The 18,950-nt window shown below is 45.5% G+C and overlaps 1 protein-coding gene across 1 annotated transcript in view; it reads right to left on the bottom strand.

Annotated features, from left to right (window-relative positions):
- Positions 1-859: 859 nt before the first annotated feature.
- The window catches only part of LOC139537916 (reticulon-4 receptor-like 1), a 197,593-nt gene continuing 179,502 nt past the window's right edge, over positions 860-18,950 (bottom strand). Inside the window, exons 2-6 of the mRNA XM_071339806.1 lie at positions 10,533-10,702; positions 10,026-10,310; positions 7,744-7,902; positions 6,932-7,087; positions 860-6,670 (exon numbers count right to left, since the gene is read on the bottom strand). Coding sequence (XP_071195907.1) covers positions 6,071-6,670; positions 6,932-7,087; positions 7,744-7,902; positions 10,026-10,310; positions 10,533-10,702 — 1,370 coding nt within the window. The 3' untranslated portion in view covers positions 860-6,070. The remainder of the gene's footprint in view (positions 6,671-6,931; positions 7,088-7,743; positions 7,903-10,025; positions 10,311-10,532; positions 10,703-18,950) is intronic.

The raw sequence follows: 18,950 nt of genomic DNA, 5'->3' as shown, positions 1-18,950 counted from the left end.
GTGTGTGTGTGTGTGTGTGTGTGTGTGTGTGTGTGTGTGTGTGTGTGTGTGTGTGTGTGTGTGTGTGTGTGTGTGTGTGTGTGTGTGTGTGTGTGTGTGTGTGTGTGTGTGTGTGTGTGTGTGTGTGTGTGCGTGCGTGCCATACACCCAAATATTTTCCTCTTCCGTCATGGAATCGTTTTCTTCCTCCGCTGTATCAATCTGCATATACATCTCTCACTCTTTCTCTCCGTCTAATTATTGGTCTTTCTACATCCCTCCTTTAATGTCTCTCTATCTCTTCCTATCTCACTCTCTTTTGCTCTCTCGCTCAATTTTCTTGGTTGAAGGTGTTAACTTCACTTGACGAGAGAGAGAGAGAGAAAGAGATGGACAGTGAATAAGAGGGTGTGGGAAACAGAACTAGGGCATGAAGGACGGAAAAAAGATTATGTGTGTCTGCGTATGAGAGATAGTGTGTTTATCTCTGTGTGTATGTTAATCTGTCTCCTTAATTTCCTTATTTCATTACATTTCAAACTCTTTATCCAAAAATTCTGCTCATTCCTCAATTTCTATTTCCCCTATCACTCTATCTCCCTTGCTCCCAAATTTTCTTCTCTCTGTAAGTCCAAGTCCAACACACACACACACACACACACACACACACACACACACACACACACACACACACACACACACACACACACACACACACACACACACACACACACACACACACACACACACACACACACACAAAGGAGAAGCCAACAAACAGTCCATTTCAGCGATATGAGAACAATTATATTTAATGTAGTTTATAAACAGCTTTTGAATCTGGCGTAGTTTTATAACCACATACAAAATGAGGGTCGCATTGTGGGAGGGAGGGAGGGAGGGAGGGAGGGAGGGATGAGGAGGAGGAGGAATGGAAGGAAACAGAAAAGTGCACCATTTATCTGAACTGACTCTGCTTAACAAAGTAAAGACAGAACGGAAGAAAGAACAAATGAAAAGAAGTGCAGCGTCCTTCAGACAGACTGCTGACAGACTGCCGACAGGCCGCAAACAGACTGAAAGGACAGACTGCCGACAGACTGAAAGGACAGAGCCAGTTCCTCCGTGGTTACAAACGTCACCCTCACATCAACGAACGGACACAGAGGTCATTTTACAGCATCACCTCAAGGTTTTACAGCAGTACAAATATTGTCTACCGCAGCCGCCACCAACCCTGGTCCTGGAGACACACAGCAAGGAGTGCACCACCACACCTGATTCAACTAATCAGAACTGAGTCACCACTAGGGTTGGATGGTATCCAGACTCTTATCCCGGGATTTAAGGTATTACCCGCTTAGTACACAAGGGGGGGCTAAAAACGCAAAAGAAAGTCCATTAGGGGGCTATTACCAGAATGCTAACAAAATTAGCACAAGTAATAGCGAATTACCATGGAGCCTGCTAGCTAAATATTCTAACGAGCGCAAACGGCAGTCCAGCTTATAAAGTTATACATACATAGGTAGGCCACCGAATGCCATTTCTGGTGAGTTTGAACTTTTACGAGGGAATGTGAACGAGAGACATTGTGCAAATGAACTGGCTCTGGAGCAGCATGTGTACACACAGTGTCTGTGTGGAGTCTGGAATCGCTAGGGCAACGGGCCTGTCTGCTCTGCTCGGAGAAGACGGGGAAGGAGCAGACAGCCGAGGAAGGAGAGGAGAAAAAACGTAAGGATATCAAAAGATTACAGTGATAGCTGTAATCCAAAGGGCTTTGGCTTCTCCAACACGGCAGCCAACATAATATAAAGCCCCAATCACCTTATTAATTCAGCCACTTAATTAACTAGCAAGTTAAACTTAGGAGTTGCGTTAATGCAGAATTCTTTATTTTTCACGCAGGAAAAAAAAGGTAAAAACGCAAAAGAAATATCTTGTTGTGTTTTGTAAACGCAAATCTATTGTAATTTCTGCTCGGCATCAGACACATTTTGTGCTTCAGTTGCCACTTCTCCACTCGGGTGAGAATTCACGGACGGGCGTTTTATCAGCAGACAACGCTCTGACTGACGTGTAGTTACTTTCTATTTAGTTTAAGATGTTCAAGTTTGGCCTGGAGTGTTTAAAAAAAACGAACAAAAGATTCCCTTGCGTTGCACATTTCATCAGGCCGTAGTTAGCCGACACCTGCACTAGCCGAATCAGCTGTGTCAGTGCAGGGCTAGAACAAAAGCCTTGTATATCTCCAGGACCAGGGTTGGAGACCACTGTTCTACAGAGACATCTGTCACCGTGGGGACAGCTTGGTGAGTGTAAGACTGGACAGGGCTGGGCAAGGCTGGGGAGGTGTTGTTACCACTCCAGTCCACAAGGAGCGCTGTGGGCCCTCTGTCACCTGTCCCTTTATCACCTCTCCATGAAGAAGAGTTCCAGATCCTAAAGAAGGTTCTAGAACCATGAATAAGAGTTCCAGAACACTGAAGGTTTGTGAATCACGAAGAGAGTTCCAGAAACATGAAGGTTCCGGAAACATGAAGAAGATTCCTTATCCTGAAGGTTCCAGAATCACGAGGAGAGTTCCAGAGCTCTCTGTCTCACCAGATATAGCAGCAGTTCAGTAGAATCAGAACGTTCCATGTTCAGTCTCTCAGATCCATTGTGTAGTTTAGAACATTCCAGAAGCAGCAGTTTGTCCATTCTCTCTTCTCATTGGAGTTCCAAATACTCATTGCCATCATTCCTTAATTATTCCTCTCTGACTGATGTTGAAATAGACCATGTACATGAATGTTCATATGTGGCAGGCTCCAAAACAAGCCATGAGGCTATTGGAGAGATGAAATAACTCCCCTCTTAGCTATCGTTGACCTCTGACTTCTGGGCTTTGAGCCTCTTGGGCATCTAGGTTTGCCGTAGGCACTAACCTCTCCCTCTTTCCTCACTGGGCACACACTGGTTGAATCCACATTGCTTCCACATCATTTTAATGAAATTACGTTGAACCAACGTGGAAAAGACGTTGAATTGACGTCTGTTCCCCAGTGGATCTCTACAACTAGAACGGCTTATACAGAGGGTATGATAAGTATTCACCCCTCTTGGATTTTCACATTTTGTTGCGTTACACATTGAAATTGAAAGGGATTTAATTCAGATTTTTTGGTTTGTTATTGATCTACACAAAATACTCCATTATGTCAAGGTTGAAATGTACTTCTACCAATGTTTACAAAGGAATACAATTTCAATAACTTAAAATATATTAGTTGTATAAGTATTCACCCCCTTTGTTTCGGCAAGACTAAATTAGGATAAAATGTGGCTTAAAGATAGAATCCTTAAATTGTGACACATTTTTGGACTTATAAATGAATGATATATACCCATTGATTATTGTAGAATGCTTCATGAGCTTAGTTCAATGTTTGTAAATGATGTAAATGTAAAACAAACACTGTATAGCCTCAAAACAAATACGGTATAGCCTCAAAACAAACACTGTATAGCCTCAAAACAAACACTGTATAGCCTCAAAACAAATACTGTATAGCCTCAAAACAAACACGGTATAGCCTCAAAACAAACACGGTATAGCCTCAAAACAAACACTGTATAGCCTCAAAACAAACACTGTATAGCCTCAAAACAAACACGGTATAGCCTCAAAACAAATACTGTATAGCCTCAAAACATGGCTACAACTATCATTGCGATATCATGGATGGTCATTCCTTGCATCAATGGCTCTGTCCATGAATTTGAAAGTGGTTACATTTCTCCATGCCCATCCCTCAGCTTTATTTACATTTTTACTAAAACAGAGGCGGGGTAAAAAAAACGTTGTTTTTTGTGTCAAGGATTCCAGCATTGACAAATCACATAATAAGTGACATGGACTCACTCTGTGTGAAATAAAAAGGGTTTGACATGATTTTTGAATGACGACTCCTTCCTCTGTCCCCCATAAATACAGCATCTGTAAGACACCTTAGTCAAGTATTGAATTTCAAGCACAGATTCAACTACGAAGACTAAGGGAGCTTTTTGAAAGCCTCATAAAGAAGGGCAGAAAGAAATGGCGACTGTTTACATAAACAACACTCTACTGGAGATTAGTTACAAACACACTTTAATATGGGCAGCTGGTAACCTAGAGGTTAAGAGTGTTGGGCCAGTAACACAGTTTAATATGGGCAGCAGGTAACCTAGAGGTTAATTAAGAGTGTTGAGCCAGTACCACAGTTTAATATGGGCAGCAGGTCACCTAGAGAGTGTTGGGTCAGTAACACAGTTTAATATGGGCAGCAGGTAACCTAGAGGTTAAGAGTGTTGGGCCAGTAACACAGTTTAATATGGGCAGCTGGTAACCTAGAGGGTGTTGGGTCAGTAACACAGTTTAATATGGGCAGCTGGTAACCTAGAGGGTGTTGGGCCAGTAACACAGTTTAATATGGGCAGCTGGTAACCTAGAGGTTAAAGAGTGTTGGGCCAGTAACACAGTTTAATATGGGCAGCTGGTAACCTAGAGGGTGTTGGGTCAGTAACACAGTTTAATATGGGCAGCTGGTAACCTAGAGGGTGTTGGGCCAGTAACACAGTTTAATATGGGCAGCTGGTAACCTAGAGGTTAAGAGTGTTGGGCCAGTAACACAGTTTAATATGGGCAGCAGGTAACCTAGAGGGTGTTGGGTCAGTAACACAGTTTAATATGGGCAGCAGGTAACCTAGAGGTTAAGAGTGTTGGGCCAGTAACACAGTTTAATATGGGCAGCAGGTAACCTAGAGGTTAAGAGTGTTGGGTCAGTAACACAGTTTAATATGGGCAGCTGGTAACCTAGAGGGTGTTGGGTCAGTAACACAGTTTAATATGGGCAGCTGGTAACCTAGAGGGTGTTGGGCCAGTAACACAGTTTAATATGGGCAGCTGGTAACCTAGAGGTTAAGAGTGTTGGGCCAGTAACACAGTTTAATATGGGCAGCAGGTAACCTAGAGGTTAAGAGTGTTGGGCCAGTAACACAGTTTAATATGGGCAGCAGGTAACCTAGAGGTTAAGAGTGTTGGGCCAGTAACACAGTTTAATATGGGCAGCAGGTAACCTAGAGGGTGTTGGGTCAGTAACACAGTTTAATATGGGCAGCAGGTCACCTAGAGGTTAAGAGTGTTGGGTCAGTAACACAGTTTAATATGGGCAGCAGGTAACCTAGAGGGTGTTGGGTCAGTAACACCGTTTAATATGGGCAGCTGGTAACCTAGAGGGTGTTGGGTCAGTAACACAGTTTAATATGGGAAGCAGGTAACCTAGAGGTTAAGAGTGTTGGGTCAGTAACACAGTTTAATATGGGCAGCTGGTAACCTAGAGGGTGTTGGGTCAGTAACACAGTTTAATATGGGCAGCAGGTCACCTAGAGAGTGTTGGGTCAGTAACACAGTTTAATATGGGCAGCAGGTAACCTAGAGGGTGTTGGGCCAGTAACACAGTTTAATATGGGCAGCAGGTAACCTAGAGGGTTTTGGGTCAGTAACACAGTTTAATATGGGCAGCTGGTAACCTAGAGGGTGTTGGGCCAGTAACACAGTTTAATATGGGCAGCAGGTAACCTAGAGGGTGTTGGGTCAGTAACACAGTTTAATATGGGCAGCAGGTCACCTAGAGAGTGTTGGGTCAGTAACACAGTTTAATATGGGCAGCAGGTAACCTAGAGGTTTAAGAGCATTGGGCCAGTTGACATTTTAGGGATGTTTTTCTAGTATGGCAACAACGTGTTAGGGTCATGTTATCATCATGGCTGAGGTTTCCTCTCAGGATATATGGCTGTAGTAATATTCTTGTTCTTGTATTCTCAATTGAATCAACCACACAATCAGAACCCTAGAGGTAAGACTGATACTCCCCTTTATGACATCATCAAAGAGCGACGAGTAATTCCCTTGGCTCATCAGCTTCAGTTAAAATGAACGCATCAACTTCAACACACACACACACCTCAGTGCAGGAGCCAGAGCTGGTCAGTCACAGGTGTGCGTTCTGAACTGTACTGTAGGGTGTTGTTGATAAAACATTAGCGACATGTAAACCCAGTCTCAGCTGAGTGACAGCAGCACAGCCAATAGGATGCAGAGAAAAGTCCCAGCGGGGCAGGACGCCACGTTACTATTGGCTCTCTTGACCCCACTGGGCGGGCCAACTGATGTCCTGGGGACACACTTGTTCCTCCTGCGAGGGGGGGCGGAGGGGTTGTATTTATTCCCTCCCGGGGTGTAGTCCTCCTCCCCCCTCAGTACCTGCACCTCGTTCTGACCCCCCTTGCCACCCTTTCCCTTACGGCCCCGGGTACAGTTCCCGTGACTCCCCTTGGGCGGCCTGGGAAGGGGTAAGGGTAGGGGCGAAGAGGACGGGTCCCCGTTGTTCTGGTCCCCGTGTGGGAGGTGCTGGTGGTGGTTATGGCGGTGCTTGTGGTTCCTGTGATGGAGTCGATGGTGCTCGTCTTTCGTCTGGGACTCCCCCAGCTCGGCCTCCCCGCCTACGACCCCTCGTCCCCGGGCTTCTCCTGCTGAACAGCTGGGTAGATCCTCTTTCCTCAGGCCCTTCAGGTCCCGGCCCTGGAGCTCAGGAGGGGAAACACACTCCAGGACCGACGTAGAACCCCGGAACCTCCGCAGCCAGTCCCACAGGGGCAGAGCCTGGATAATGATAATAATACATTTTAATCATTTAATAATAGACAATACATTTCATTTAATAATGCACGCCTTTAAAAACACCCAAGGACAGCTTACATTAAAGTACAATAAGACAAAATGAAACAGCGCAATTAAAAATCTATCAAAATAGCACATGAAACAAGCACAAAAGGGGGAGATAGTCAGAATATGGTCTATCATGAAAGTGTCTTGGCAGGCTGAAAATCAAGATGTGTGTTAGTTGTGTTTTTTGGAATCCACCTTGCAGTCACACTCCCAGGGGTTGTTGTTGAGTCTGAGGTATTCCAGGGCAGACAGCAGAGCCAGGCTGGCTCCAGACAGCTCAGTCAGAGAGTTGTTGAACAGGTAGAGGGTGGTGAGGCGACTCAGGTCGTGGAAGGCCAGACGATGGACCCACTGCATTAGATTAGATGAGAAACCATTGATGCTAAATGCCAAATGAATATCCTCAACTATTCTATATTATTTTCTGTACTTGATTAAATTATTTTAGAGGCAATGTACATACAGACAAAATCCCCATTCCAATAGGAAGAGCAATAGACCAGTAGGAGAAATGTAAAAATCCCTGGTGATGAAGTGCAATGTAGTTCAACATCTTATCCAAGTGAAAGACTGCATTAGGGAGGGGTGAAAGAGTTCTTGGCTGGCTGGTGGTCCTGACTTTGGGGTGTCTGGTGGGCTGGATGGTGGTCCTGACTTTGGGGTGTCTGGTGGGCTGGATGGTGGTCCTGACTTTGGGGTGTCTGGTGGGCTGGCTGGTGGTCCTGACTTTGGGGTGTCTGGTGGGCTGGCTGGTGGTCCTGACTTTGGGGTGTCTGGTGGGCTGGCTGGTGGTCCTGACTTTGGGGTGTCTGGTGGGCTGGCTGGTGGTCCTGACTTTGGGGTGTCTGGTGGGCTGGCTGGTGGTCCTGACTTTGGGGTGTCTGGTGGGCTGGCTGGTGGTCCTGACTTTGGGGTGTCTGGTGGGCTGGCTAGCCTAGTGGTAATTCTGCAGACTCTAGTACACAGCTTCAGTGTTTTTAAAAAGACAGACTTCAGGGTTTCTGTACCTGTAGCCGGTTCTGGTGTAGTAAGAGGCGGTCCAGGACTCCCAGTCCCCTGAATGTGTTCTGGTGGAGGGACCAGAGCTTGTTGCCATGGAGGAAGAGGTGGGTGAGGTTAAGCAGGTCCACAAACAGATCATCTTCCAGGAACTCCAACTGGTTGTCCTGTGGAGGGATGAGGGAGAGGGATGGGAGAAGTGGGGAGAGAAATACAGATGTAGTATCTTAATTTGATCACTCTGTTGTCAGGAAAATCAAAAAGTACCCTAGTAGTAACATAAATTCCCTGAAACCCACAGCCGATCTAAACTAATTTAGCATTTGAATGTTTTTTTAAATTATATATATATAATCAAATCCTCCTGCTGCAGGATAAATTTGCTCCTGTGGAGAAACTGGTCAAATTAAGATCTGTTTTGGAAAGTATTCAGACCCTTTGACTCTTTCCACATTTTGTTATGTTATAGACTTATTCTAAAATAGATTAAGAAAAAATTAATTCTCAGCAATCTAAACACAATATCCCATAATGACATCACAATACCCCATAATGACATCACAATACCTCATATAACATCACAATACACCATAATGACATCACAATACCCCATAATGACATCACAATAACCATAATGACATCACAATATCCCATAATGACATCACAATACCCCATAATGACATCACAATATCCCATAATGACATCACAATATCCCATAATGACTAAGTGGGAAAAAAAGGGTTTTAGAATAAAATTTAAAAAACAGAAAAAAAACCAGAAATATCTTATTTACCCTTTGCTATGAGACTTGAAATTGAGCTCAGGTGCATACTTTTTCCATTGATCATCCTTAAGATGTTTCTACAACTTGATTGGAGTCCACCTGTGGTAAATTCAATTAATTGGACATGATTTGGAAAGGCACACACCTGTCTATATAAGGTCCCACAGTTCACAGTGCATCTCAGAGCAAAAACCAAGCCATGAGGTCAAAGGAATTGTCTGTAGAGCTCCGAGACAGGATTGTGTCGAGGAACAGATCTGGGGAAGGGTACCAAAACGTTTCTGCAGCATTAAAGGTCCCCAGAACACAGTGGCCTCCATCATTCTTAAATGGAAGAAGTTTGGAACAACAAAGACTCTTCCTAGAGATGGCCGCCCGGCCAAACTGAGCAATCGGGGGAGAAGAGGCCTGGTCAGGGAGGTGACCAAGAACCCGATGGTCACTCTGACAGAGGTAGAGTTCCTCTGTGGAGATGGGAGAACCTTCCAGAAGGACAGCCATCTGTGCAGCACTACACCAATCAGGCATTTATGGTAAAATGGCCAGATGGAAGCCACTCCTCAGTAATGACAGCCCGCATTGGAGTTTGCCAAAAGGCACCTAAAGACTCTCAGACCATGAGCAACAAGATTATCTGGTCTGATGAAACCAAGATTGAACTCTTTGGCCTGAATGCCAAGCGTCACGTCTGGAGGAAACCTGGCACCATCCCAATAGTGAAGGATGTTTTTCAGCAGCAGGGACTGGGAGACTAGTCAGGATCGAGAGAAAGATGAACGGAGCAAAATACAGAGAGATCCTAGATGAAAACCTGCTCCAGAACGCTCAGGACCTCAGAATGGGGCAAAGGTGCACCTTCCAACAGCACAATGACTCTAAGCACACAGCCAAAACAACACAGGAGTGGCTTCAGGACAAGTCTCTGAATGTCCTTGAGTGGCCCAGCCAGACCCCGGACTTGAACCCAATTGAACATCTCTGGAGAGACCTGAATATAGCTGTGCTGCGACGCTCCCCAATCAACCTGACAGAGCTTGAGAGGATCTGCAGAGAAGAATGGGAGAAACTCTCCAAATACAGGTGTGCCAAGCTTGTAGCGTCAAACCCAAGAAGACTCGAGGCTGTAATCGCTGCCAAAGGTGCTTCAACAAAGTACTGAGTAAAGGGTCTGAATACTTATGTAAATGTAATATTTCAGTTATTGTTTTTATTAGCAGAAATGTTTAAAAACCTGTATTTGCTTTGTCATTATGAGGTATTGTGTTTAGATTGATGAGGGGTGACAAACAATGTAATCAATTTTAGAACAAGACTGTAACCTGACAAAATGTGGAAAAAGTCAATGGGTCTGAATACTTCCCGAAGGCACTGTAAGACAAGTATAGAAAGTAGGATGTGGTACCAGGAGGCTTGTGTTCACTGGATTATAGTTGTCTTCTCACTGTAGCTATGATGTACGTAGCTAGCTATCTAATATCGCTACGATTTTCTATTCTATTCCCCTACCTGTAGATAGAGGTACTGCAGGCTGCTGAGCCCCTCGAAGATCCCCGGCGTCAGGCTGAGTAGCCCACAGTGGTAGAGGTGCAGGGCGTGCAGCCGGCCTAGGCCCTGGAAGGTGTCTGAAGCCAGGGCCCTCAGGTGACGGTTGTCCCCCAAATCCAGCTCCTCCAGGCGGGCAAAGCCATGAAAGGTGGAGGCCTGGATGTAGGAGATGTTGTTGGAGTACAGCCACAGCATGGCCGTGGTGGGGCTGAAGTGGCCTCGCAGCAGACGCTGGATCTTGTTGTTCTGGAAGAGAGAAACAAAAGATGGGAACGCTGCTTCGGGGTGTAGATGTGGCTCTTTGGAAACCGGACGGCAACATTGACGGACGGCAACATTGTAAATTATAATTAGACAAAACTATTCCAAAAGAAGAAGTCCAAGACACTCAGCATTTTAAAAAAAAGAAAGATTACAAATAATGAATTTCCTAGACTACACATGGTTGAGTAATCAACTGGTTCTAACCTGCAGGAAGACCCTCTCGCTCTGGGCTGGGATCTCCTCTGGGACAGACAGAAAGTTATGTGCCTGACAGGATACGGTGCTGGGAGAGGTGTAGCAGATACAGTTCCTGGGACAGGGGGAGGAGAGGTCCAGGCCGCACAGGACGAGGAGCAGCTCCACACCTCCAGAACCTGACAGACGAAAGAGGAAGTTAGTTGGGACACAAAGCACCAGCATCCTTTAGAGAGGAGAGACATTTTTTGGAAAAACTTTATTGGCACTACTACTGTCAAGTAAGCTCGTACCAAAATGAAAGAGAGGGCAGAGAGGAGGGGAACATGGCAGAGAGGAATGGAACATGGCAGAGAGGATGGAACATGGCAGAGGAGGGGAACATGGCAGAGAGGAGGGGAACATGGCAGAGGAGGGAAACATGGCAGAGAGGAGGGGAACATGGCAGAGAGGAGGGGAACATGGCAGAGGAGGGGAACATGGCAGAGAGGAGGGGAACATGGCAGAGAGGAGGGGAACATGGCAGAGAGGAGGGAAACATGGCAGAGAGGAGGGGAACATGGCAGAGGAGGGGAACATGGCAGAGGAGGGGAACATGGCAGAGGAGGGGAACATGGCAGAGGAGTGGAACATGGCAGAGGAGGGGAACATGGCAGAGAGGAGGGAAACATGGCAGAGGGTAGGAATAGAGGAACGGAACAACAGAGGGAGAGAGAAAGAGAGAGCATAGAGAGAGAGAAAGAGAGAGAGAGCGAGAGAGACAGAGACAGAGAGAGAGAGAGACAGAACGAATTGTATTGTGTGTATATTTATGAGGGGGGGAAAAAACATTTTAATCCATTTTAGAATAAGGCTGTAACATAACAAAATGTGGAAAAAGTCGAGGGGTCTGAATACTTCCAGAATGCACTTTATGTGTAATATTACACAGTAAAAATGACGGAGTAAATTAAGTCCATTTGAAGAAAATGTTAACATTTGGTCCCGGTCCAAAAAGAGTAAAACGGACTCTGGAAACAAATTCATTTTTTGGCTCAATTTAGTGTTGAAATTTAACTCTGCGTCATTGCGTTTCACTCTGTACAGTTTTAAATGTTTTAAATAACTATGTCACTCTTTTTTTTAAACTCTCTGCAGTGTTTTTCAGTATTGTAGAGTTAATTGTAGAGAGTAATGTTTACTCCTACAAGTGTCATTACGAATTCACTCTGACTTATAATACTAAATAAATTGAGTCTGATCAGGGTAAACACAGAGACATTATATTACTACCATAAATCTGTCGACACAAAAAATATTGCAATAAGAGGATATGTTTATTACATGAGATGCCAAAAAACAGCTCAAACAGTACATGCATTTGTGCACAATCTTTGAAATAAAATAAAGCAATAGGGACAGTACGAATTGAAAGCCACCCTCGTGCCTCTGTCGGAGAATTTATCAACTGTTCTAAAACTGTGTACAACGTAATGAAATCACACTAAGCAGCACAGGAACACAAACAAACTGGAATCATCACCACCATATGACATCTGTATGTCGAGATGCTTTGTGATAGAAAAGATGTTCAACCACCAACAACACGGGGTCCCTTTCCGGTCCGTACAACTTCGTTAGGACATGTTGAAAGACTCAGTGTGTCTAAAGCAAAGGTAACCGGCAGTACGTTGTCATCTTTTACAAGAATACACTGGATTTCGTGAAATATTGGCATCTCAAAATGAACTCTAAGACAAACAACCAAATCTGAACGGTATTTCTGTAACATTCCCTTGAATGTTTGACCCATTTTACGCTCACACTCCTGCAAGATGGCTTCCTATCTCATCAGCTTCTTCCATTGCATCAGATTCAAGGAGACCATTTTCAATGGACCATTATCCAATCTATCTAGGTCAAATGTTTGCCAGTTGTTGCCATGGCACTTTGGTGTTTCTTAGCCAATGTTTTAGTTATGTTATTAAAGCTTTTCACTTCTTTAAAAAAAACATTTTGAATAAGTGCTTTGCTTCATAGTGCATACACCAGCTATGGAGAATTGGCTTGATTTTCAGAATACATCGTAACATTATGCTTTGGTTACAACCTTTTTCCAGGAAACAAATGTTTAAACAATCTGTGGGTCTTCTGCAATCAAGTGCTTCAAAATATATAATAATATAATATAATATATAATACACCAAGCCACCACAGATAAGTGGGTAGACTGCATAGGAGACACCAAGCCACCACAGATACGTGGGTAGACTGCGTAGGAGACACCAAGCCACCACAGATAAGTGGGTAGACTGCATAGGAGACACCAAGCCACCACAGATAAGTGGGTAGACTGCGTAGGAGACACCAAGCCACCACAGATAAGTGGATAGACTGCATAGGAGACACCAAGCCACCACAGATAAGTGGGTAGACTGCATAGGAGACACCAAGCCACCACAGATAAGTGGGTAGACTGCGTAGGAGACACCAAGCCACCACAGATAAGTGGGTAGACTGCGTAGGAGACACCAAGCCACCACAGATAAGTGGGTAGACTGCGTAGGAGACACCAAGCCACCACAGATAAGTGGGTAGACTGCGTAGGAGACACCAAGCCACCACAGATAAGTGGGTAGACTGCATAGGAGACACCAAGCCACCACAGATAAGTGGGTAGACTGCGTAGGAGACACCAAGCCACCACAGATAAGTGGGTAGACTGCGTAGGAGACACCAAGCCACCACAGATAAGTGGGTAGACTGCGTAGGAGACACCAAGCCACCACAGATAAGTGGGTAGACTGCATAGGAGACACCAAGCCACCACAGATAAGTGGGTAGACTGCGTAGGAGACACCAAGCCACCACAGATACGTGGGTAGACTGCATAGGAGACACCAAGCCACCACAGATAAGTGGGTAGACTGCGTAGGAGACACCAAGCCACCACAGATAAGTGGGTAGACTGCATAGGAGACACCAAGCCACCACAGATAAGTGGGTAGACTGCATAGGAGACACCAAGCCACCACAGATAAGTGGGTAGACTGCATAGGAGACACCAAGCCACCACAGATAAGTGGGTAGACTGCATAGGAGACACCAAGCCACCACAGATAAGTGGGTAGACTGCATAGGAGACACCAAGCCACCACAGATAAGTGGGTAGACTGCATAGGAGACACCAAGCCACCACAGATAAGTGGGTAGACTGCATAGGAGACACCAAGCCACCACAGATACGTGGGTAGACTGCGTAGGAGACACCAAGCCACCACAGATAAGTGGGTAGACTGCGTAGGAGACACCAAGCCACCACAGATACGTGGGTAGACTGCGTAGGAGACACCAAGCCACCACAGATAAGTGGGTAGACTGCGTAGGAGACACCAAGCCACCACAGATACGTGGGTAGACTGCATAGGAGACACCAAGACACCACAGATAAGTGGGTAGACTGCATAGGAGACACCAAGCCACCACAGATAAGTGGGTAGACTGCGTAGGAGACACCAAGCCACCAAAGATAAGTGGGTAGACTGCATAGGAGACACCAAGCCACCACAGATAAGTGGGTAGACTGCATAGGAGACACCAAGCCACCAAAGATAAGTGGGTAGACTGCATAGGAGACACCAAGCCACCACAGATACGTGGGTAGACTGCATAGGAGACACCAAGCCACCAAAGATACGTGGGTAGACTGCATAGGAGACACCAAGACACCACAGATAAGTGGGTAGACTGCATAGGAGACACCAAGCCACCACAGATAAGTGGGTAGACTGCGTAGGAGACACCAAGCCACCAAAGATAAGTGGGTAGACTGCATAGGAGACACCAAGCCACCACAGATAAGTGGGTAGACTGCATAGGAGACACCAAGCCACCAAAGATAAGTGGGTAGACTGCATAGGAGACACCAAGCCACCACAGATACGTGGGTAGACTGCATAGGAGACACCAAGCCACCAAAGATACGTGGGTAGACTGCATAGGAGACACCAAGCCACCACAGATAAGTGGGTAGACTGCATAGGAGACACCAAGCCACCACAGATACGTGGGTAGACTGCATAGGAGACACCAAGCCACCAAAGATACGTGGGTAGACTGCATAGGAGACACCAAGCCACCACAGATAAGTGGGTAGACTGCATAGGAGACACCAAGCCACCAAAGATAAGTGGGTAGACTGCATAGGAGACACCAAGCCACCACAGATACGTGGGTAGACTGCGTAGGAGACACCAAGCCACCACAGATAAGTGGGTAGACTGCATAGGAGACACCAAGCCACCACAGATAAGTGGGTAGACTGCGTAGGAGACACCAAGCCACCACAGATACGTGGGTAGACTGCATAGGAGACACCAAGCCACCACAGATAAGTGGGTAGACTGCGTAGGAGACACCAAGCCACCACAGATACGTGGGTAGACTGCATAGGAGACACCAAGCCACCACAGATAAGTGGGTAGACTGCATAGGAGACACCAAGCCACCACAGATAAGTGGGTAGACTGCATAGGAGACACCAAGCCACCACAGATACGTGGGTAGACTGCATAGGAGACACCAAGCCACCACAGATAAGTGGGTAGACTGCGTAGGAGACACCAAGCCACCACAGATAAGTGGATAGACTGCATAGTAGCCACCAAGCCACCAAAGATACGTGGGTAGACTGCGTAGGAGACACCAAGCCACCAAAGATAAGTGGGTACACTGCGTAGGAGACACCAAGCCACCAAAGATAAGTGGGTAGACTGCATAGGAGACACCAAGCCACCACAGATAAGTGGGTAGACTGCATAGGAGACACCAAGCCACCACAGATAAGTGGGTAGACTGCATAGGAGACACCAAGCCACCAAAGATAAGTGGGTAGACTGCGTAGGAGACACCAAGCCACCAAAGATAAGTGGGTAGACTGCATAGGAGACACCAAGCCACCACAGATAAGTGGATAGACTGCATAGGAGACACCAAGCCACCACAGATAAGTGGGTAGACTGCGTAGGAGACACCAAGCCACCACAGATACGTGGGTAGACTGCATAGGAGACACCAAGCCACCACAGATAAGTGGGTAGACTGCGTAGGAGACACCAAGCCACCACAGATAAGTGGGTAGACTGCGTAGGAGACACCAAGCCACCACAGATAAGTGGGTAGACTGCGTAGGAGACACCAAGCCACCACAGATAAGTGGGTAGACTGCATAGGAGACACCAAGACTGAATGGCATTGGTGTCCAAATCATTGGAACCCAGACTTCACTGCTCGGCTCTGTTGCTTCTTTCCATATAACCATAGTCGAAGCTCTGAATTATCTTTTGAGGTGAAATGCTTGTTTTGCAAGTGCTGTGGTAGCAGTTACACCTCAACCTGCCCTCCACGATGTCATGCACGATATCGATTGAAACATTCTTACTTGTATGACAGAACTGTAATTGTCACTCTGGTATAAACGATTCGAGGGACAGGCGCAGGAATGCATAATAGTTATTTTTAAATTCCGCCCCCAAATTACGGCGTGCCGTGTAAAAGGCACGGGGACCAAGACCAAACACGTAACAAAACACAGGGTTGAAACCCAAACACAAAAGAGCGAGGAGTACCTCGATTAAATAACACAAACGCACAATGATTAATACACGGGACGAGACCCGTAATTATCTGCACAATCCACAAGGGCACGAAAGCCCAAAACACACAGCACATGTACTCACACGCACCAACGGACATAGTAACAATAAATCGACAGCACCATGGTGAACAAAGGGCACATATATACAAATACAATCCGTGGGAATAGGGGCCAGGTGTGCGTAATGAATGTTCCAGAGGGATCCGTGACAGTAATGAATTTAACAGGCAGGATTTTTGAACACCCATCGCATGGGGTAGAGTGGGATTTCTCTCCCATGTGTTCCACATGCATTTATTTAGTTCAACACTACCGTGGGACTGTCTTCACTAAACTTTGTCAGGAAGTCGTCTTTCTCAGCCAGACGGAAATGGCAGTAATATCTTACACTAAAAGATTCCATCAAAACCAAATAAACCATGAATACCACGGTGGTCACCCTGTTACTTGGACAATTGTTCCATGAATTTGGTGATCGTACAAGGGAACCTTAATTCCGTCATTTTCCAAAATGTTTACATTTCATACAATTGGGTCAAGTAGTGAGTGAAACCCATAGGCTGTTATATCTTGAGCATGAATAGAGAAACCAGGTGAATATTGAGCAGAGAGGCCTTCCACTTTGGAGAGGCATTCCACTTTGAAGATGCATTCCACTTTGGAGAGGCCTTCCACTTTGGAGATGCATTCCACTTTGGAGAGGCATTCCACTTTGGAGAGGCATTCCACTTTGGAGAGGCCTTCCACTTTGGAGATGCATTCCACTTTGGAGAGGCATTCCACTTTGGAGAGGCATTCCACTTTGGAGAGGCATTCCACTTTGAAGATGCATTCCACTTTGGAGAGGCATTCCACTTTGGAGAGGCATTCCACTTTGGAGAGGCATTCCACTTTGGAGATGCATTTCGTAAAGTAAATGGCACCCAATGTATGTATGTATGCCACTCTTAGAACCAAGAGGATTAGCGGTTTCAAAGTCGTCGTACAAGAGTTGAATTCATGTTTCTCTTCTGAGAATAGAGCACGTTTCTTAAAGATCCATCACGCAGGTCAACGTAACCTTTCTTTGGGACCATCCACAGGCTGCCACATTTCATTGATGTGTGCATTTGTAACGTTTTTGTCGTGGGAAGGAGACCAAGGTGCAGCGTGGTAGGCCTACATTCTTTTATTTAAATGTTCCACCAAGAGAAAACAATAAACAACAAGCGAAAAGCTTCGTCGTGCAAAATACCTGCACTCAAACAAAGACAAGATCCCACACTGAAGGAGGGAAAAAAAGGGCTCCCTAAGTATGATCCCCAATCGGAAACAACGAAAGACAGTTGCCTCTGATTGGGAACCACACAAACACAAAGAAATAGAGAACATAGAATGCCCACCCAAATCACACCCTGAACTAACCAAACATAGAGAATAACAAGGATCTCTAAGGTCAGGGCGTGACAGCATTTTTGTAAATAGACTCTAAACGTCAACAAAATGGGTATATACAATAGCCTGGTCATATGTTCCAGGGATTCCATTGCATCGCATGTCAAATCATGTACCAATAACTTATTCAACTAGATCTACAGTTCCCCACTTCTCTGAGAAATATTTAAACCTTTTGGTTTCAGAATTCAATACACTGAAAGGATTTTCAATTTGCCCAAAACACTGGATCCTATCTATATCATTGTTGCCAGTTTCCTGTAAAGACAGACACTTCATCACTGACTGTTTAGCTTGACTGTGGATATAATCAACTCTCTCTTCCATGGAACTAACTAAAGCCTTTAACTGTTGTTTCACCAGCTCCTGCTGCTTTGAGTTGAGCTATTGTTGCAGCACAATTATCCACAACACTCTTATTATAGAGCTGAATCACAATTATCCACAATACTCGTATTATACAGAGCTGAATCACAACGTGAGCTTAGTGCTGGCACAGCACCAACACTGTTAGCAGAGGTAGAGGGACCTCCACCATCATTATCAGAAACTGCTTCCGTACGCTCTTCATATGCCCTGGTAAGATGATTTCTACATTCAGATACGTGTGAAGAACCAAACTGACTTTAAATAAAAACACAGAGATTTCCCTGGATAAAGACCATGGATTAAATTCAGCTGTTTTTACATGGCTATATGCCTGGCGGCATTTGTAAATAAAACAAAACATTTCAGTGTCTCAAACAGATCTGTTTTTAATGTAACATTCTGTCCCTCAGCTCTGCTACCAAGGGATTCGCCTTAGTTGTATAAACGTCAATGTTCGTAGATTGTCGTTTGTAGAAAAGTGTTCACGTTTGCCAGATCCTGACTGTATGAGGTACCAAAGACAAAAGCTCATCAAAACAGCCCAGTGAGCCAGATGGCTTGCAAGGTACCGCATGTTTGTCAGTCAAGATGAAGTATGTGTGAATGCTCGTTCTCTGGGTCGCCACGACATGCTGATTGGGCTGTTGACGTCGCGTGATGCCACCCAGATGCTGGTCCTTGCCATCCAGATGCTGCTGGATGCTGGTCCTTGCCATCCAGATGCTGCTGGCTGCTGATGCCTGCCTATAAGATAATAATGTACGGTCAGAACATCTACTATTAATACTATAAGTCTCACAGGCCAGCCAGTAGTGATGCTGATATGTATTACAGTGTTATACTGCCTCAGCTGTAGTAGTTTAACTAGTAAGAGGTATTATAGAATGTCTTGAATCATCTAACAAAAAGAACAACAGGCACATACCCTAGTACAACAGGCACAGGCCCTAGTACAACAGGCACAGGCCCTAGTACAACAGGCACAGGCC

Source organism: Salvelinus alpinus, chromosome 13, assembly GCF_045679555.1.
Source record: "Salvelinus alpinus chromosome 13, SLU_Salpinus.1, whole genome shotgun sequence".
In the NCBI taxonomy this organism is placed as follows: domain Eukaryota; kingdom Metazoa; phylum Chordata; class Actinopteri; order Salmoniformes; family Salmonidae; genus Salvelinus; species Salvelinus alpinus.
Note: the sequence above shows the minus strand (reverse complement) of the source record. Positions and strands in the feature narration are given on the sequence as shown.